Consider the following 22,157-nt stretch of genomic DNA (forward strand, 5'->3'; position numbering starts at 1 on the left):
GTACAGGGCGCTACACCGAGTTACCGCTCGATGAAGAAACTCGTATGCGTGGTCGCCTAAATAGTACTGTGAGTGGACTTTTATTTTCAAAGAATGATGCATGCAATTATTTTTTCCCGAAATAATAATTTATTTATCATTTTATTTATCGAGCATAATATTTTGCTTTGGATTAAAATTTTGACATTATTTTTCCATATGAATTTTGGATACGAATTTATTATGCTCGGATTTGGAGTTATGATTTATTTTCGGGAATATAATTTAATTTTCAGAGATTAATTATGATTTATTTCGATATGTTTCGGAAATGGATTTTAAGCCTTCGATAGTTTATCTCCGACATATGATTTTAATTGAAATCATGATTTATGTGATTCTCGACGAATTATTTTCCTAGGTGATTTCCGGAATTTAGTAATATATTTTATTTGTCGATTTTGAGATTTCTGCCATATTATCGGACTTGAGGTTTTTGGAAGGATTGTTATATTTATTATTTCTCGCCTATTTGTTAATGTTTTCGAGAATGTTTTGGCGTGCGGGGCCACGTCATTGGAATATATTTGTTTTCCCGTGAGAAATTTGGGAAGCCTTATGGATTTACTGGATTTGAATGTTTTCTTCACCATACCGGGGTCGTTCTGTTAATTAGTTCTCCTCCTCACATACTCTGTGTGTGTGAGTGGCAGTCGAGGTGATTGGTTCTCCTCCTCACTTGAGTAGCAGTCGAGGTTGTTAGTTCTCCTCCTCACATACTCTATGTGTGTGAGTGGCAGTCGAGGTTGTTAGTTCTCCTTTTCACATACTTTGTGTGTGTGGGTAGCAGTCGAGAGTAGAGCCTAAGGGGCTCCTTTACCCGTATGGTGATCATTTCTTCCCCATATTTTACTGTTATTTGACTAGCGAGGCTAGTTCGATTTCTTCTGACCAGTGAGGTTGTTTTCACGAGTTTTCGAGTGTCGAAAAATATATATATTTTTAAGGGCTAAATACAAATTACTACCTTGTGATTTAGGTCCAAAATCAATTCAGTCCCTGAACTTCTAATTTCATCAAAAACACCCATGCACTTTCAATTTTGATCTAATAGGTCCAATTTGTTAGTTTTCCGACAATTGAGTTATTTAACTTGTTAATGTGGATCATATATGGCCTATGTTTTATGATGTGGTGTCGAGGTGGTCTGCCTTGTCAATTTAGGAGTGAGTCCTACTATTAAAAATAAATAGTTTTTCAACAAATAATCCAACTATTTGAAAGAATATTAACGAATTGGACCTATTAGATCAAAATTGAAAGTGCAGGGGTGTTTTTGATGAAATTAGAAGTCCAGGGACTGAATTGATTTTGGACCTAAACCACAGGGTACTAACTAGCATCGGGTTTTTCTAAAGAAATAAATGTGGGAAAGTATTAAAGCTTTGCTTTTTCTATCAAATTATTTATTTAGTTATTTTTTTTTGTCCACTCACACTAATGTTTTTTTCAATACTTTTCCCCTGGGCCATTCGGTTTCAAATACCCAGTTTGCAGGCGAGATTAGTTGAGGTTGGGCGTACATGGAGTTGAGGCATAGTTGTCATTGCTTACGCATTGTAGGATTTATCGATCATTTACCCTCTTTACTTTTTTATTCTTTTACACCTTTTGTTTTAGAATTGCTCTGATAACCGTGAAATTAATGTTATTAAGTTGAGTTTTGTGTAATGTGAATTGGAAGATGTTGTGATTTGGGGAGCAGGGTGGCTCCAGGAGTTGAGGATGGTATTGATATTAGAGGTATAAATGTCTTTCTACAGGTTTTGGGTAATCCATCTTTAGGGGAAGTTCCACAAAATTTTTGGTAGAATTTTTTCTAAGGTGGGCCCCGCATGGCCACTTCGGATTTTAGGGTGAAATCTGGCGTGGGTCCTGTCAGAGTTAATGGATCGGATCATTGGAAATGGTTAGATTGTTATATTTTAGGACCGGTAATTAATCAAAGTGGAAGGATGCTTATTTATGTGATCAAATGGTTAGAGGAAATTGTGGACATGAGTTAGATTTAGGGACAAGTGATAAACGAAGTAAAATAGGGTCCAAAGACCTATGATAATTGTGAAATGGGCTTCGTGGTTGTAAAGTGACTGATATGAAACGAATCATGGCTCGTCAGTTAACTATTGGTTAATTGGGGTTTGACCCGGATTATAAGTTATATTTAAGGAATGGATATTTATTTCTTCACCGACTAATTATCTGTTTTAAATTTTCATTAAAGGACCGAACGTGACTCCTTAAAAATCGAATGAGGGGTGGAAATTATTGAAGGAGTTGAATGGAAGATTTATCGAGCCGTTAACTTGGGAAGTCTCAGCTTGACGACTATTGCATCTGAGTCACTGTGAGTGGACATTTGATTTTAAGATAAATTATGCATGCACTACTTACAAGCATTTATTTATTTATGAGTTTTGATTTATGAGATTAATTATGATTTATTGATATACTGAATTTTATGAGCTTTGATTTATCAAAATTTTGATGATTTACGAGGTTGATTAAGTTGAGATTGAGTTTCACTTTCTGAAAGTTTTTTTTTTAATTATTGAGTTACTTGAATTTTGAGCTATTATGATCTCTTTCGGAAAGTTGGTGAATTAGTGAGATCTTATGATGATTTCTATTGAGCTTTGACTTATCGAGTATTTGTATGGTTTCGATGATTTACTAACGATGATATTTGAGTATGGATTTATCACGAGCTATATTATGATTTAATGGTTTTGAATTATTCGGGCGTTCGTGGAGTTGAGGCATAATTGTCACTGCTTCCGCATTGTAGGATCTAGCGATCCTTTACCCTCAGCTCTTTACTTTTTATTCTTGTATACCTTTTGTTTTAGAATTGCTCTGATAACATGTGGGATTAAAGTTATTAAGTTGAGACTTGTGTAATGTGAAATGAAAGATGTTGTGATTGGGGAGCAAGGTGGCTCCAGGAGTTGAGGATGGTATTGATATTAGAGGTGTAAATGTCTTTCTACAAGTTTTTGGGTAGTTCACTTTTAGGGGAAGTTCCGCCATATTTTCGGTAGAATTTCATCTAAGGTGGGGCCCCGCAGGGCCACTTCAGATTTCAAGGTGAAATCCGGGGCGGGTCCTGCCACGAAATGTGGGGTGTGTTGTGCTATTTTTCCCCTTCGACCGAGGTTATTTTTGTCCCACATGGTTTTTGTTACTAGGTAAGGTTTTTAATGAGCCAACGAAAAGAGCACCACGTTTGGGCAACACAAGGGGGAGTGTTCAAGTAAATCCAGAATATGTGTCTGACCCAAACTCTAGGTTACTTGCTCTAGTTGTAGTAGGGTTTATGTTAGAGATATTCTCGGATATATTCGTAGATATCCAATCATTGTACGATTATGTTTCCATGTACAAATCTATCTCTATGCTTGTAATCCTCTATATAAAGATGCCCCTATTATCAATGAAAGCACAACTCAATTCTCTTCTAATTTCAGTTTTCCTAAAACAAATACGAATTTTATTTTATTTTTGTATAGTGATAATATTTCTAATCTCAAAACATAAAAGCATTTACAATAAGTCCATTACATTTGCAATATAGGAAGCACAAAAAGTAAAATACTTTCACAGCAAAACAGAAACAATATTGTTTAGTAAATATCTATAAACTGATGTGGTGCAAAGTGAGAGGATGATGAACTAACTGACTTGCAAGATAGCAACCAATAGTTATTTGAATTCAGTAAGAATCATATTATAGACTATTTTCTTTGCATAAGAGCATCTCTAATAGATTTGTTATATCTTATTTTATTCTATTTTATAGAAAAATAAGCGATTTTTTTACTTCAAAAGCTTCCCTATACCTATCTCTTTTTTTGAATGAAAAGACGACAAACTTTATTAATACGAACTAATTGTTACAAAGGATCTCATCAAGTGCAGGAGGGACAATCCCACTCCAAGACACTTGCAACCATGAAACAAGAGCACTACTAGCTAGCTTGTGAGCAATCTTATTAGATTCTCTATAGACATGGCAGAAGAAAGAACCAGCCATAGAAGTCAATGCCAAAGAAATGTCATCTACAATCCTCCCAATCTCAGAAGTATCCTCTCCAGCTGCCTGGACAGCCTGAACCAACCGTAGACAATCAGACTCCACAATGATGGGAGTTAGATGAAATTGTAAGGCAATCTTACATGCCAAACGACCAGCCAACGCCTCCACCATATATGGAGAAGTCACATCATCACACCTGCAACAAGCCCCAGCCACTATATCATCCATAGAGTCCCTAACAACTACTCCAAGACCTCCATGACGTAAATGCATATTATACGCCCCATCAACATTAGCTTTTAGCCAACCAACAGGAGGAGGACACCAAGGTTTAACCTGCCTTCCCAGTGTAAGCTTATTTTCCACATTAACTGCCTTGAACGTATTGAACAAAGACATCACTTGGAAATGAACCTGTGCAACAGAATGGAATATACCAGACCAAACCCTTTGGTTTCTCTCTTTCCAAACTCCCCAGATAAGCATCAACAATAGATCAAAATCCTCATTCGACAAGCGAGAGAGACAGAAGCTTAACCAATCAAGCATAGAACTCATTGGTGTAGCCAAAACAGACTGCATGGAAGGGAACAGATTGAGCAGATTTTTCACAAAGGCACACTCCCTGCTAATATGAACAATAGACTCCTCTGCATCATTACAGAAATAACACCCATCTTGAAGGAAAACCCTGCGATCTCTAAGCTGAGAAATAGTAGGTAAAATTGAAGCGCAAGCTCGCCAAACATGAACCTTGATTTTACCTGGAATCTTTGCTGCCCAAATAGATTTCCAAATGGGAATTGAGACCTCAGAACTAGAACTAGCCGTTGTGTTGGGATGTAAAGCACCAACTGCCAATTTATATGCACTTTTAGTTGTAAACTTCCCTTTCAAATCAAAGTGCCAAACAAGTCTATCTGGCACTTGATTAGAACTAAGGGGAATAGAAGAAATAAGAGAGGCATCACCCGCATCAAAATTAGCTGCAATCACCTCTTTATCCCATTGTCCATTACGTAACAGTTCACTGACTAACACCAAAGAAGAGGTACCGTACCTGATAGGTCGAAACAAAACCGGCCTTGGGAGCCATGCATCCTCCCAAATTCTAATCCTCGACCCATCACTAACCTGCCACCTCACCCCACTCTGAAGAGTAGATCGTGCAGTATAAATACCGCGCCAGCAAGCAGAAGGACAACGAGCTACAGGAGCAGATAAGAGGTCATCATTAGGAAAATAACGAGCTTTAAATAATCTTCCAACCAAAGAGTTGGGGTTACGCAGAATTCGCCATCCTTGCTTGGCCAATAGCGCCAAGTTATGGGCGTACAGATCACGAAACCCCATCCCTCCTTCCTCCTTAGGCCGACGTAGACGTTCCCAAGACAGCCAATGGATCTTCCTATTATCATCTTTGCTCCCCCACCAAAAACGAGCGCGCATCTGATGTAGAGAATCACAGAACTCTTTCGGCAATAGGAAACAACTCATATCATAAGATGGGAGAGCCTGAGCTACCACCCTTATCAACAAATCCTTGCCAGAGCTACTTAAAACTTTACCTTGCCAACCTGCTAGTTTCTTGCTCAATCTTTCTTTGATATAAGAAAAAGGAGCAGTTTTGTTGCGGCCCATGTAAGTAGGTAGACCCAAATACTTTTCATGCTTAGCCTCAATAGAAACTCCTAAATAACCAGCCATAGCCTATTTATCAACCTCCGGTACTCTCTTACTGAATACAATACTGCTTTTTGAGAAATTTATCTGTTGTCCAAAGGCCAACTCATAATCTTTCAACACCTCCTTAATGTGAAAACATTCTGCAGAAGTAGCCTTACCAAATAATAAGCTGTCATCGGCAAATAATAAATGATGAATAACAGGTGCATCCTCACAGACACTAATCCCTTTCAACTCCCCATTCAAAACTTTCCGCTCCAGTAAAGCAGAGAACACTTCAGCACACAATAAAAAGAGATACGGAGATAGAGGGTCCCCTTGACGAAGTCCCCTGGTAGGAGTGAGATATCCTCTAGGTTGCCCGTTCAACAAGAAAGTGTATATGACGGTAGTGACACATTGCATGATCAATGCAACCCAAGAAACATCAAAACCCAACCAAAGCAAAACAGACTCCAGAAAGCACCATTCCATACGGTCATAGGCCTTACTCATGTCCAATTTCAGAGAAAAAACACCATCTGAGCTAGAGTAACAGTTGTGAATAAAATGTGACACCTCATTGGCGACCAAGATATTATCAGTGATCAATCGTCCCGGAATAAAAGCACTCTGAAAAGGGCTAATAATCTGGGATAAAATTTTTTTCAACCTATTAGCAATAGCTTTAGAACAAATTTTATACACAACATTACACAAGGCAATTGGTCGAAGATCAGAAACAGACTGAGGATCTTTAACCTTGGGAATCAAGCAGATGTGAGTAAAATTAACCTCACCGAGAATTTGACCAGAATGAAGAAAGTTCTGCACCGCAACCACTACATCACTCCCAACTACATCCCAATACTTTTGAAAAAATAGGGGAGGCATTCCATCAGGACCGGGGGCTTTAGTTGGGTACATCTGGAATAAGGCATCCTTAATCTCCACTGCTGTGTACGGTGCACAAAGTTCAGCATTCATGCTGGCCGTGACCCTAGGCTGCAAGAGCTCAATGACAGATTGCATGTGGCCATAATCCACCGCACCTGCAGTGAACATCTTGGAAAAATAATGGTGCACCACCAACTCCATCCCTTCTGTCGACTCTTGCCAACTACCGTTATGATCAAACAAACCCTGCAAACGATTCTTTGCTCTTCTATTTGAAGCTTTCCTATGGAAGTACTTCGTATTTCTGTCTCCCTCCGCTAGCCAAGTCACTTTAGAACGTTGACGCCAATAAGAATTTTCTTCTTTCAGCAACGCATCCAGCTTGGAATTCAGCAGAACATTCTCTTGTTGGTTTGACTCAGTCAATGGTTGATCAAGCAAAATCTGCAGTCGCTCCCTCAGCATCCCAATCTCACGCCTACGAGCTCCAAAAAACTCTTCTCTGCCAATCATTCAAGGTAAACCGGGTATGTGTAATTCTCTTGCACACCTGAAACATGGGAAAACCTCCAGGGATGGGTCTGTCCCAACCCTCCTGCACCATCTCCAAACACTCTGGCCGGGTCGTCCAGCAGCTCTCAAAGCGAAAGCGATAGCTCTGCCTTACAACTCGACGCAAAGGTACCTGGAAAACACCTAAGACAATCGGGATATGATCACCATGGATTGGTGCCAGATGAAGAACTCGCGCCGCCACAAAGATGTCGGACCACGTAGCCGTAGCCACAGCGCGGTCCAGCCTACTCCTCATTCCCGGGCCCTTCCAAGTGAAAGGAGAACCAGTAAACCCTAAGTCAATGAGATCACACTCTGCCAAAACATCTCGGAACGGTTGCATCTGACTTTCGCGCCGGATCACACCTCATTCCTTCTCTGCTGCATGGAGTAGCTCATTCATATCGCCGATCACAACCCACGGCAGAGAAGACGCAGCAGCCAGGGACCACAGCAGATCCCACGTAAGATAACGAGAAGCCATCACTGGATGCCCATACAGACCAGTCAGCCTCCAAGCCAAACCCGAACCATCAGTTGCCCTGATCTCCACATCAATATGATGCGCAAACTTAGAGCGGAAGTGAACATCAACCTCATCCCTCCAGAGGTGGGCAATACCTCCAGATTGACCCGCGCTCCAAACCGCCTCACAATTCAAGAACCCTAGCTGCAGACGCAGATTGTTCATATACTCCCAATCGTTAACTTTTGTCTCAGAGAGAAAAATAATAGAGGGGCGCTGCTGGTGAATAAGGACCTTCAACGCCTCCACCGCCGCCGGATTGTTTAACCCCCGGCAATTCCAAGCCAAAACTTCCATGGTTAGGGTTTTGGATGCTACGTTCGTCAGAGAGAGAACGTCGATTTGTCTGTGTAGACACACCGCTACAACAGCTGCCCAGATAGAGCCTCCCACGAAGAGAGGTCAGGTTCACAAGCGACGAGCGTCGCCGGAAGAGAGGGCAGGTTCACGCCCTAACCCTAGGAATCTAAGATATTTTCTACACAGAGCTAGTTTAACACCCTATACCTATCTCTATTTTAGAGAAAACAAATATATTGAATTTATTATACCAAGAGCAACAAAATGATTAGTGGAATTGGAAAATAAAATAAAATAATATAGATCCCATTTACTTATTAGGTATTTTTAGTTTTAATATTTCTTCTCACATCTGCTCTCCCAAACCCTAGCAGCCATTGGCTAAACTATTAGCTTCTTCACTGTGCTGCTGCGCAATTTCAGAGTCGAGTATCGACTTCATTGATCCTCGCCATCACAGTCGTTCTGCAATTATAGTAACTTCCATACTCAAAGAAAATGATGAAAAATCCTTTTTCTAAATTACCCATAGGCAACATCTTCCACTTCAACAAAAGGCCTTCATGGTTTAGCAAGATCAAGCTCTATACATACTCTAGCAAATTTACTCTTAGATTGTGCAAGAGCTTGTTGATCCATCTTTAGCACATTACTTATAGTTCTTCCAATCTCAGCCACAATATAAGTTTTGAAGTATTCGATAGGGATTTGCAAAAATGTTCAAGTTCCGAACTCAATTTAGTACCATTTCGAATCCATTTGCGTTGGATTTATGAAGTAGATGCATCACTGCCACTTCCCAGTGAAAGGGCAGAGAACGTGAAGACCAGTGTTAGATTACAAGCGTGGAAACAATGAAGGTCAATCGTAAGGAGAAACAAAGTCAATGAGGACTAACATATAGTTTTTTGGAAAAAGAGAGAAGGGTGTGAGGCGCATTCTCTTAAAGCTCGAAGAATTTTTTGGCATGGATGATTCTATTTTCTAGCAGCAATAGTGGGCGGGACTTCAAAAATTCGCTGAATGAGTTTTCGACCTTGTTTTGGCATGTAATTAATACATGAAGTATTTTTGGATGTCTAGTTTACTATTAATTTTCAAGGTCTTTGGGTAAGGTTTGTTTTGTAAGTGCAAGTTAGTAAGTTATATGACCCACATCGTGAGTGTCACTGTGGCTCTTGAGGGATCTAGAAAATTCATGTTCATTTGTTCTTTTTTCTTTGATCACATCAACAACTCATTAATTACAACGTCTTCGGTGAGTCAAACTCACGACTTCCTACTTACAATTACACCATTAGATCAAATGATTCAGTTTGATTTGTTTTGATTGCACTCCATTTATTAAGCATTCTACTATATTGTTGTATCGATAGGCTTGTTATCAAAATCGACCCGACATCTGATCGAAGGCCACTAGTGTATTTAAAAATATTTACCACCGTTCGATTTTGATCCAACGGTGGTTGTCACATTATTGTTGCTAGAAGTCCTCGACTTGTCTAGATAGACGACCCAAAAAAGAAGATGACAATTCTAGACTATACCGGAGGCTTCTCACATCTCCTTTACATTTGCTCTCCTCACCGTTACAGTCACACACTCTCTCTTCTGCTAAACAAAAGCCTAAAACCCTAAACTCTACTCCACAGAAAGAAGAAGAAGAAGAAGAAGAAGATGTTTGGGGTTGTTTTCCCCAACCGTAGCTTCCCAATGGACATCTCCTCCTTCTCCCAAATCGACACTTTCCATTGGGTCCTCGACATGAACACCTTCGTAGGTAATCAATCAATCAATCTTCTCTGCTTTTCAATTTTGGTTTGCATCAATCACACTAAGTCTCGATTCCGATCACAGGTGAGGCGTACGATCAGGTTCGTGAAATGTGCATATTCCTCTTAAACGGCTTCCAGCTGCCGGCGGACAGAGCCCTGGCCGTTTACATCCAGTCTCCCGGCTCCGCCTTCCTCTTCTGCGGCGCCGTCACCGTCGCTCGCCCCTCGGCGGTGCTCTCCCTCCCCTGGCCGGAGCCCGGTGGCCAGCTCCAGCTCACCGCCGACGCCGCCCCACTCTCCGCCAAGATCGGGGTCTCGGTCGAGGACCTGGCCACGCTGCCGTCTCTGGATGTCACCGCCGAGAAGCGAATTGAGCGTTTGGCGATGAAGGTTGGGGAGAATCTGTTCAATTTTATGCAGTCGTTTTGTGGCGTCGATGGCTCCAAGCTGGTGGTGCCCATGGATATATTGGATCGGTGGTTCAAGAAGTTCCAGGAGAGGGCTAAGCGAGACCCCGAGTACTTGAAGGGCTTCGTTTTGTAAGTTCACTCACTTTTTTGTTTTAACTCTATCAACCTTTCTGTAAACTCTGAATCCTATCAACTCAATCTTCTGTAGAATTTTCACTTGTTAGAACTTTGCTTCTTTCAATCTGACAGTGAGAAACCCCCAAATTTGGGGATCCGTGTGTGAATTGTTTAATCTTCTATGAATGACATATATCTTGTTACATTGATTCAAAACCATTTATTTTCATAATAAACAATGAAGATTTGGAAAAAAAACCACGGGATATAACAGCATGATGCAGAGAAAGAGTACCACACACACCCTGTAAGCCAATGGAATATGAGAAACAGGCCAATTCGGAATCTCATTCCTCCACATATGAGCATTAGAAAAGCTAATAGCAGATTTAGCTTACCTGATGTGCTAACATTAACCTCTCAAGCTGCACGGAATTGCTTTTGTAATCCTTTAATCCTCCTCGATTAACCTTGACCTTTGTAAGTTGAGGTGAGTAACAAATCTAGGACATTAGGATGCTGATGAGCGTTAGTTGGCATTCTCTGATGATGTGCATGGTTTCTTGACTTTGGTTCAATTGGTGAAGATTTGCTAGCCTGCTGCGCTATTGCATCTTACTTATACATGTTCTTCAAGTACAATTTTTAATCCCTCATATTCTATTTTTAAAATTTTAAAGTAGCTCCTTTTTAGGAAAGAACAAACATGCAAAAACGTGATAGAGATAGGTGGCTATACCCTATCAAATACGTGGATAAGAAGACTCTAACTATCTTAAATGTCTCTTATGGATGCAAAATTTTGACAATCCTTCTCTTTCTCTTCTTGGCCCCTCTTGTATCAAAATTGTGTCCCAATCTGAAGGTGTTAACTTGTATTAGAGCTCGGGGAAGGATTAATACTTGTGATATGATTTGGGGCAGGATTATATATGACTGTAGGGATCATTCTTTCCATGATTGGAATGCTGTAGTGTTTTTGTCTGTTCTTTTTGCTGCCGTTTTAGGTATCTCATACATTTCAGTTTGCTAGTTTTCAGAGGGACTTCTTGTACTATTGTTTCTGTTCTTATTTAATGTTACTTTCCTATATATAAAAAAGAAGCGAAACTTGTTTGTTTTGGGTGGTGTTGTTCAATCTGCCCTAGCTGTCTCTTGAGATATATCTACAATTCTTACAGTCTCATGCTAGTACATTCGTATCTTTTCATAGTTAACTCATTCTTTATTTTCCTTTTTGTTAGCAAGTAGTGGCGGACTTGATGAGAACTGGAATTAAATTAAACTTACAGATTGTTTAGATCTTGCGTCCTATGTTCTAGTACCTGGAGATGAACAGTTTTTGATATGCCTGAATAAAAAACACACGTCTGAGAGGTTCTCTATTAAGTTAAGTTTGATATTCTCATGATCTAACTGTATTGAGTGGATTGAAATGAGGGATTTGGATCTGCCTATAGTTTAGATGGTTTAACTGAACGTTAGATGTATCTTCTATTAACAATTCTCTCCAGTAGAGAACAGTTGTCAAATCATTCATTTTTTTCCTTCAAACATCTAATTGAACTGTGGATTTTCTTACTTTGTAATTCCTTTTGATGGAAAAAAAAAAAAAAAACCATTGTAAACCGCACATCAATTTCTAATGTTATAAATAGCGTTCATCACTTCGCATGTGTTTGCACTTTCACTGCCCCTCCTGGTATGGTATCTTGGGTATTTGAAGTTGTTCTTGAAGTTTATAGAAGCCACAATGGCTATGTAGTTTTCTTGTTCTTCTTTTTGCCGGGCTCTCGTCTCATTGTACGAATACACACACACACACACACACACACACACACACACACGAAAATGTTCTGAAGAGGACGTCTGCACTGTCGGTAAAGTGCAGACGTCGACGCTACAGCTCTGCTCAGGCCGCGACGGCGCTGCGCCTGTTGCCGGATGGAGGCCAGGGGTCGGACGGACCTACACACACACACACACACACGAAAATGTTCTGAAGAGGACGTCTACACTATCGGTAAAGTGCGAACGTCGACGCTATAGCTCTGCTCAGGCCGCGACGGCGCTGCGCCTGTTGCCGGATGGAGGCCAGGGGTTGGACGGACGGTGACGAGGTTGCAGCGTTGCCCAGAACCTTACAGTTGCAGGTGGGGTTGCTGCCCAAAATCCTTCAACCTCGATCTCCTCCGACCTCGATCGCTACCCAGAAGAGGTCTGGGATGCCCGTCTGGCAAGCCCCGCTCCGCCGCCGCCGCCTGAAACGCTGCAGAAGCATCGACGTCCGCACTTTAGCGAAGTGCGAACGTCTACTCCAGAACCCGGCTGTGTGTGTGTGTGTGTGTGTGTGTGTGTATATATTCTATTGTTGTAACTTCTTTTGTCAAAATGAAAGCTTATACATTTTGGGTTCCGTGGTCTGAAGATAACTCCTAGTAACTTGACTGTCTGATATATACTTGGAGAACCTATGAAGTTTTGTTTTGTCTAATCTGAACTATTTGTTGTCTCGGAAAGATGTCAGGATCGGTATTTGTTTAGGGAAAATGTTTATTTATCCAAATTTGAGCTACACTAATCCCACTTATCCAAACATCTTATAAGATTGCCCACTTACCCAATAAATTACACATTTTTTGCCCTAATACCCCATTAAGTATTTTTTTTTTATTGTTTTTTGTTTATTTTTGAGACAATTTTGCCCTCCCTCCTTTTGTCACTTATGAGAGAGAAATCATTGGAAACTTCATCGGTCGCGGGACTCCGGTCGCTAGCCGCGGAACTCTCATCATTGGTCGTCGGAGATCTCATAGATCACTGGGGAATATTATTGCCTCCCAATAAGACCCAATAAAAAGTTTATTGCCCCTTAATAAAAAGTTTACTACCCCCCAATAAAATGTTTATTACCCCCTAAAAATTTATTGGCCCCCAATAAATTATTTATTACCCCTTAATAAAAAGTTTATTGCCCTCCAATAAATTTTTATTGAGAGGCAATAAAACTTTTATTAGGGGGCAATAATCATGTAAAATTATAGTGATTAATGTCCATTCCAGCAAACATTGAACTACCCCACTCAAAACATAAGATGTAATTATTTGCTTATACATTTATACTAATTGAAATCATAATTGCCAAGTCAATTTTGAAAAAGTTTGTTGGGCAAGTCAAAAATTACCAAACCAAGCATATAACAAGTATTTATATATTAGAGAAACATAACACCAATATCTTCTACCACATATGTTAATGACTCAATGGCCCACTTGGTTTTCTTCTCTGTGAATTTGGCTCCACAGTATTCATCCCACTAAAATTTGCAGAGCCCAGTAATACACTAATACGTAACAAGTATCATCATCATCGAGCTCTACAGCTAGCTTCAACTTAGCACACTCGTAGCTAATTGCCTCTTTAACATCTAACTCACACACTTGCTCCTTTACCCACTCAGAAATGAAACCCGACCTCCACTCCACCGTAGTCATCCACGGTGACGATGATTCCAACTCTGAATTCCACCAAGACCAGAAACAGTAGCGACGCGACAATTTCAAGAGCTCCACGGACTAAGAACCCGACCCGTACGCCACATTTGTCTACGACGATGACTCCTCCCTCCCTCCGCTCCTCAAACGCCTCCCAAGGACTTGGGCGGTGACGCCTCTTTGGACTACTTCGACGACGAGGATGACAACGGCGGCGATTTCGGCTCCGTGATCGTCAAGAGCGACCGCAATCGAACCATGAGGAGGTCACATGACTAGGGAAGCCGAGCCGTGGATTGCTGCTGCAGAGGAGAGTCGTCCCTAACTGGGATGATGAGGAGGACCAACGCCGGTGGCGAGTATGTAGGCCTCCGGCGACGGGCTTGGGAAACAGAGGAGAGAGAGAGAGAGAGAGAGAGGCTGTCGTCAACGTAAAAGATAGGAGAAGAGAGAGTGTGGCATGCTTTTAATTTTATAATAAAAGTTTGTCTAAAATAGTCTTTTTATTTTTAAATGGTGTAAGTGGGCACAATAATCTCTTACTGGAGTAAGTGGGTTCATGTTTGCCTAAATTTGGTCATTGGTCAAGGACCCATTTGTTTATTTATTTGTACACTGAAGCGACCGAAGCCTGACATGGCCTAATCCTAACTCAATCGCCTAGTCTCCCTCTGTTTAACTCCAAGGGCTTTGGGGATGAGTAATTTGTTATAACTAATCTGTTTCACTTTTATTGTTTTTTTTTTTTTTTTTTTTTCTGTTTCAATTTCATCAAGGGATGACTTGTGGGTGAGATTTTTTTGACCACGAAGAAGAGACTTCATTTATTTCATAGCCAGAACGACATAAATTATACTTCTCTACATTGTGCCCTAAAAATTAGGAAAGATTAATATCATTCATTTTCAATGATGCTCACTTATTCAATAACCCTACAAGAATATGTATAGTGTTCTCACACAATTTCATTGCCAGTGCTCTCAATTGTGGTACTCAACATTCTTTAAAAAGTGTTATATTCGATAATCTTGTTTCACTTGCTAAATGATTCAGAGAATGTCATTAATTGTCTTTGTAACGGGTGATTTACTTTTTTTTTATTTTTTTCATAGTGGGAGTACGTATCCCAAATAGACATTAACACTACCTAAAAGGAATAATATTTTATTCGGGGACGGATCCGTGACATCATAAATTATAGTTAAAATTATACTTCAATTACCAACCATTAGATTAAAAGGTTATCAATGGATGAGATTAGTCATAAAGAATATATCATTACCTATTATTTTTCTTTTCTTTTCTTTTCTTTTATTTTTAATTAATTAATCAAATCTATTTATTATGACTTAATAAAAATCAATAATTACTATTCTGATTTGGAATACAATTAAGGAATCAAATCTTTCAATTGTTTTCCTATTGAAACTCATCTACTCCTCAAAAAAGAAAAAGAAAAAGAAATCGATCAGATGTGGCCTTTGACGAACTAAATGAAAACTTTAACAAACTAAATAAACATGAAAGAATTTTACACAACGTCAACTACCCAACTAGATATCATGAGACCTGATGTTTATCATCAACAAATGGCATGAACTGTACAATATTTAGAGCAAACAGAAAGAAAAATAAAAGAATTAAGGGTAACCTATTGGAGATATGCAATCAAAATATGATGAATCTTGATTTTGCTCTGTCATCTTGATGAGGAAACGGTGAGAAAGAACCAATCAGTTTTCATCATGCTTCGTCAAAGGCCTCATCTGATTGATTTCTTTTTCTTTTTTTGAGCAGTAGATGAGTTTCAATAGGAAAACAATTGAAAGATTTGATTCCTTAATTGTATTCCAAATCAGAATAGCAATTATTGATTTTTATTAACTCATAATAAATAGATTTGATTAATTAATTAAAAAGAAAAGAAAAGAAAGGAAGAATAATAGGTAATGATATATTCTTTATGACTAATCTCATCAATTGATAACCTTTTAATCTAATGGTTGGTAATTGAAGTATAATTTTAACTATAATTTGTAATGCCACGGATCCGCCCCCATTTTATTCACTTCAATAGGTTATACTCTTTTTGTTTGGCTGAATATTCTTTATATCATGATCAATAGAACATAATTTAGCCGAGAACAAACATATTCTTAAATAGATACGAACAAAATATACCAAAGTTTAAACTGAGCTTTATCAATGTCCGGTTCGTATTTTTTGTTTTGTTTTTGTTTTTGTTTTTACTAATACAAGTCTTAAAAAAAAAAAAGATATTTAGGGCCCTATCTATAGTCAATAGAAGATCCGAGTTTGGTCTCTATTCTCTTTAGTCTTTACAGAGCAAAATTGAGTCATTCGTGAAACTTGCTGATGGAGAGTACGTAGACTCTTAACAACACCTGGATTTGGAAAGGCGTTAGATTATGATGTTTGACCAAACAACATGGTGCTGTAAAATTCTAGTGTTTGTTAGGAATAGAGGAATGACCTGGATTGTATGATTCTCTGCTTCAAAAACAAAGCGAGTTTGAACCTAAATCCATCATATTGATGCAAAGCCAAGTTAATGCAACTCCAATTTAGAACACCAAGCATAGCAATTATCAACACACTCCATTTTTTTTTTCAATATATCATTATATAAACGCACTCTATGATTTGACACTTTTATATGTAAAAGCCAGTCAAAGACAATCAAAGACTTTTGCTCAAAGTCCAATTCCGTGTTGATGTCAGCAACGGTACCACTTGGTCCGCATCAACGCTATTTAGTCTATGCCGTACCAGAAGCAGTGGGGCACCGAACAAACAAGTAAAAGTAGCCAATAGAAATTGTCCAACTAGCCAACCATAAGCATGGAAAAATAACAATGATAAAGAAACAAGTAGGTTAATCGGAAACAATTTTACACCTAATCCAGATTAACTAGTAGTACGTCATGAAATTTCAAACCAAACTGGTTCTAATCTCAACTATCTAATTGACTTGCTTTTTTAACAACGGAACCTTACGGTTTTCAGTTACGGTTTCTTCATCATCTTCTTGAATTCCTCGAAGTTGACGTGGCCATCGCCGTCGGCGTCGACGGAGCCGATCATCTTCGCGCAGTCCTTGAGCGAGCACTTCTGGCCCAATCGCTTGAGAACCTCGTGCAGTTCCTTCGCGGAGATGCGGCCGTTCTTGTCGAGGTCGTAGAGATCAAACGCGTCGCGGAGATCCTTGGTGGATCCGCCGTTGAGAACCTCGGCGAACTCGTCGAGATCAATGCGGCCGTCGCCGTCCTTGTCGAACTCGGCCATTATGGTCTTGACCTCCTCCGACGTCGTTTCGGAGCCGAGCTCACGGAAGATCTCCCGGAGCTCGTCGCAGCAGATCCTGCCGTCGCCGTTCTTGTCGAACTTGTTGAAGATCTTCTTCAGCTCCTCCCGCGAAGATCCAGCGCCGCCCTTCAACGACATCTTAGGGTTAGGGTTAGGGTTTTGCTTTCTTCTTCTTTCTTTCTTTCTGAAGAAGACAAGAGGAGAAGGAGAAGGAGATCGAGAAGAACTGAAATTCTAACTCGCTCTGTGGAAACGGCTGTGAGAGATTATTTTATAGGGAAATCCGTGGGCCCCGCTTCACTCGTCTTGGACGCGTTAACCCAAGTTTTCGTCTGCGGCAGATGTACGACAGTCGATTGACACGTGGCGAAGCTTGCTTCAATTGAATTGGCTGCAGTCCACAGGTAAATGGTGTGGCTGACGCGTGGTGAAGAATGGGCCTTGGAAGGAAGTTAAGAATGCGAATCTGGAAGGTTTTGAAGAAAAAACAGTTGGTTGCGTGCAAATTGCGACAGTGATCGATTGATTGATACTTTGCTCTCTCTCAAGTCTCACCTATTCCCGCGTGGATTCTGGAATAAAATTAAATCTGGTTACAAGTTTCTGTTAGGGAAAGCGCGTACCCAACAAAGTGTAATATTCAAGATGATGTCTTCTTGTATCTTTAAAGCCAAAAAAAAAAAAAAAAAGATGAGGTATATGCACAATTGCACATGCCCATGTTCATGTAAATTAATGTGTCTCCTCCATCCCTATTGGGTCATATGAACATTTTCTTGTACACAAAAAACTAATAATGATGATATCATTGGAGATTCTTTAGTTTGGTCCTCCAACAAAGGCTCTGTTTCGTATTTGCTGCAAGAACAAATTATCAGAAAACTTATGTTGAAAAAAAAAAGCAATGTGAAAATGTTTTACTATAAATTGCGGTAGTTTTTTTTGAAATGTGGATTTTATTGAACGCATGCCAAGATGACTACTATATATTCTTTTGCTGCCTTCGACTAGACAAAACAAGAAGTTCTAGTAGAAGAATTACTGTGATACATAGAAGATAGACCATCTATATTCGAACTAATCGCTCACTTAAAAAAGCAAGCTTATAAACTATGAAAAACATAGCAAATAGACAAGTAACTACACTCATTAGCGCTAATTACGGAACTAATGAGCATAGGTCCTTACAAAAAAAGAGAGGGAGTTATTGAAAGTAAAAAAAACTAACATTCTACAGGCTTAGGCCTAAGACTCGGCCCAAGTCACCCTTAAAGCCCAACTAGAAAAATCCAACCCAAGACCCACAAACAGGCCCAGACATCCACTTCGGTGCAAGTCAGTCACCGCCATCTCCTCGATTGCCATCACCAACTCCATAAACATCTCTGCCACTTTCCTCAACGCCACCACCCACGAGACCGAACGAAATTAGGCATAACCAAAACATTTCCGAACCCCAAAGGATTCGGACTTCTCAATCCCCAAGCCGCCACAACTCCCATTGATGTCGCCGCCGGAGGTCGAAAAGATTAGGATCATAACATCCCAATCCACCGAAAATCGCTTCTTGAATCAGTGCCTACAACTTCCATAGCCATGAAGCCTTCAATCTAGAACCTCCCGCCGACATTGCTGCTGCAATCTCCAAGCCCGACATTTTCAAAAAGCCTTAGACCTACAATTGAGAGCAAACACCCGTCTGACAGCACGAACCACACACCACCAGCGTGGCTAAGGCCACCTCCGACGATAGGGGTGCCACCGTCGGACGAGGATATTCTTCGCGAAGTTCTGGAACCAAGTAGAGGCGCCGCCAAGGTTAGGTTTTTCCTTAAGTTCCTTTCTTCATTACATTTTTCTTCTAGTAAGGCCTCTATATTATTTTTATTTATAAATTGGGGTAGCTATGCATAACATAAAAGCTAAAAATGAATTAAAGAAAATGGAATTGATTTTAATCATTTGTTTTTTAGGAAATGAATAAAAACTCTTATTTCTCTTTTTTTTTCTTGATTTTATTAGGCCATTTTGTTAGTATAAGAATTTTAGGTATGTTTCCAGCTTTTGGCGTCTTATCCCGTGAAATCAGCAATTTCACAGGAAAAAAATTGTGAAAATTGGGGGTGGGGGGGGGGGGGGGGGTGCGCAGATTCCCGACTTGAATTCCTCTCAAGATAGGTGTTGTGGTGACCCGGAGACCGGATTACCACAGCGCTGCCTCCCCAAGGAACCCTACACCCGCAACACTTGGAGTAAGTGTTTTGGGCCTAGAATTCCTCAAAGAGACAAGGCCTTTAGGTTGGAAAACAAGAAATCTATAAGCCCGAAATTTTTTTGGGCTTGTATAGTGGGCTTGTGTGAGCCCCGGAAAAATTTATCGAGCTTAAGTGAAATAGTTCGATAATTTACTCATCGATTTCGATAAAAGTTAAAGTGCTCGAGGAAATTTTCAGAAAATTTCATAAAGTGAAATACTCAATGTGAGAGTTGGACAATAAAGTACACGACACGACGAGTTCGTGGGATTTTTCAGGGAATTTTTCGGATATCGGAACTAATTTTTACGAATTTCGGAAGTTGGGAAACATTGAAATAATTATGGAAAAAGAAAAGAAATGCTACGGTGCGATCTAGACCGTTGATCAAGCACCGCTTCATCCTAGCCCTTGAAATGGAATGGAGTTTAGGGTATTTATACCCCTTGATCAGATGAAGGCTCTAGATTGCTCTAGAGCAAACAGCAAGCTCGAGCTCTCTCAGCCCGAGAGAGAGAGAAACCGGACGACCCGCAAGGCAATCCGATCACAACTCCGGCGTCCGGACACCGATCGACGACGGCCGACCACCATCTTTTTCACCTCTTCGTCGCCTACAACCTCGTGCTCTTGGATGGTCCATGCACTGCACGGAGAGGAAAACCCGACGACGAGAATCTTGAACCATCACCGGCAACCTCTGCATTTTCCGGCGAATCCGGCCATCGTCTGGGCCGCCTGTGGTATGAAAATTCTTCTCCTCGTCATTCTCTACACCCCAGTATACTTAGTTTCTCAATTCGATCAAGTTTTGACAAATTACATTTCTGGGTAGCTACGGCTTTGCCGTGTTCTTGAGCGCCGGCGACTTCTCCGACACTTCTGGGCTCGGTTTCCGTCTTGACTGCGTCTATTGAAGTGAAATTGGGAAGCTTGCTGGGTCGATTGCATCAGAAGCATTAGTTCATCATCAGTTGAGTTTCGGCAGTGAGTTGATTTGGTTGGAATCGATTTTCCAAGGTATAATCTTGATCTTGAATCAAAGTTTGATACTTGGTGATAATTGGGTGTTAATACCTGAAAGTAAGATTTGGGTTGGATGTGCGGTATGGGTTGCATGTTCAGAATGAATGTGTGAAATTGGAAACCTCTTGATTTCGTGTTGATGAATCTGCTACTGGTATTGGAATTTTGGATTGGGGTTGATTGCTTTGTTGTATGCTTACTGTGAGATGGTTGACTGGTGATGTAAGGGTTAATTGAATTATGTTGTTAGGTCGGAATTTTGGCTTTTGTTAATCAAGAAGTAAAAGTAGAAGTTATGAATTGATGTGGAATAATCGGAAAATGGTCAAGTTATGAAGCTTGGGTGTCCATAGTAAATTCTGTCGAATTACTATGTGATTTAAATGTGAATCGTTCGTTGGAAAAATCGTTATTGGTTTGTTTGCGTATTTTACGGTTTGATAATAAGTAAGGAAAATAAATTATATATATATATATATTGGGTGGCCTTGATAAAATTTGGGTGCACCTAATATATATGGTCGATATCGTGATTTAAGTAAAATGTTCGGTAATTTGGGTTAATTATCGAACCTATTACAATTGGTCAAACGTTGGTCAAACAATGGTAAAAACGGTCAATCCTGGTCAAACCAGGAAAGGTTGGTCAAATCTTGGTCAACTCCTAGTCCAACCAGGAACAGTTGGTTTAAACGATTTATTAATCGTCGAGATTTCGTTTAACTGATCAAAAGTTATTAACTATCGAAATGTCAGAATCTAGGACTTCAGTTACCCGAGGAACAGAAGGTTCGCAACTCTCGGAGTACGTGAGAGAAAGCATCGGAATCCAGGTAGGGATTCAGGACTCTCCTCGGTTAGTGATTTTCTTATATTATTATTAAATGGTGCATGTTAGTTGGTATGGTTTGGTCATGTTCAAATGCAATGCATACTAACCAAACCATGTGAGAAATGTGATGGCTTGAGAGCGAAGGGTGGCTCTGACTTCCTTGGGTTCGATCCCCAAAACCTCCGGAGGGTTAGTTACACCGGTCGGACGGTGAGCGATCGCAATGACGACCCGATCCGTGTGTGTAGCTAGGTAGCGGACGCTCTCGCTACGCTTACCTGGTGATAATTAAATTGAGGTAAGGTCGTGTAGTGGGTCTATGGGACCGGCCATCAGGTAATACTTGGTTTTGGCGCCGTATTTATTTAAGCATCATGCATCGGTTTTCAAGTTGAAAAACATTAAAGTTTGTCGTTCATTTAAATAATTGGTTTAAGTATGTTTTCATACTGGAGCTCCAAAATCTATTTATCGGTTTCAAACCTAGTCGAGTTAGAGTTCCTATTGAGCAGCGAGGACGAAAGCTCACCCCTACAACAGTATGGATGCAGGTACTGTGCACTGGTGACGGGACAATAGCGGACGGAGCTGGGTGTGCGGAACAAGTTCGGTAAATTCTGTCGTTTAGACCTTGTTCTAAATTCTATTTCCCGAACTTCATTTTCCGAGACCTGTTGATAGTTAGCCTTGTGTCAGTTTTGGTTGAGTTCTCATTTCCTTGAAGTTCGTACCTCGTGTGTGAGAATTCATTTTAGCAACTCAAGGATTTTCACCTCAAAATATTTGTATCTTCCGCTGTGTTTTTACAAAAAGTTTTCAAGCAAAATGCCTAGCGGTTCTCTAGGATATAAATCGAGCGTTCGGTTTATTTTAGAGACTCGCGGCACTGTGACGTGCTTAAG

General features: G+C 40.2%; 2 protein-coding genes and 1 long non-coding RNA gene across 3 annotated transcripts; 2 read left to right on the top strand and 1 right to left on the bottom strand.

The window, feature by feature from the left end:
* The first annotated feature begins 9,563 nt into the window (after nt 1–9,563).
* Nucleotides 9,564–10,536, top strand: LOC133723711 (protein OPI10 homolog). Its single transcript, XM_062150592.1, has 2 exons — nt 9,564–9,798; nt 9,876–10,536. Exons 1-2 carry the CDS (start codon nt 9,696–9,698, stop codon nt 10,334–10,336), a joined length of 564 nt encoding a protein of 187 aa, XP_062006576.1. The 5' UTR covers nt 9,564–9,695; the 3' UTR covers nt 10,337–10,536.
* A 6,150-nt stretch (nt 10,537–16,686) lies between these two features.
* Nucleotides 16,687–17,393, bottom strand: LOC133721901 (probable calcium-binding protein CML23). The gene has a single exon (XM_062148671.1). It carries the CDS (start codon nt 17,278–17,280, stop codon nt 16,843–16,845), a length of 438 nt encoding a protein of 145 aa, XP_062004655.1. The 5' UTR covers nt 17,281–17,393; the 3' UTR covers nt 16,687–16,842.
* A 2,489-nt stretch (nt 17,394–19,882) lies between these two features.
* LOC133723861 (uncharacterized) lies at nt 19,883–22,070 on the top strand. Its single transcript, XR_009853314.1, has 4 exons — nt 19,883–20,140; nt 20,233–20,417; nt 21,180–21,256; nt 21,796–22,070. It is a non-coding gene; the product is annotated as an uncharacterized LOC133723861 (long non-coding RNA).
* Nucleotides 22,071–22,157: the final 87 nt, after the last annotated feature.

Source organism: Rosa rugosa, chromosome 7 (assembly GCF_958449725.1).
Source record: "Rosa rugosa chromosome 7, drRosRugo1.1, whole genome shotgun sequence".
Taxonomy (NCBI): domain Eukaryota; kingdom Viridiplantae; phylum Streptophyta; class Magnoliopsida; order Rosales; family Rosaceae; genus Rosa; species Rosa rugosa.

Coding starts and splice junctions, on each gene's coding strand:
- LOC133721901 (XM_062148671.1), bottom strand. CDS start 17,280: ATGTCGTTGAAGGGCGGCGCTGGATCTTCGCGGGAGGAGCTGAAGAAG.
- LOC133723711 (XM_062150592.1), top strand. CDS start 9,696: ATGTTTGGGGTTGTTTTCCCCAACCGTAGCTTCCCAATGGACATCTCC. Junction 9,799..9,875: donor CGACATGAACACCTTCGTAG/GTAATCAATCAA, acceptor TTCCGATCACAG/GTGAGGCGTACGATCAGGTT.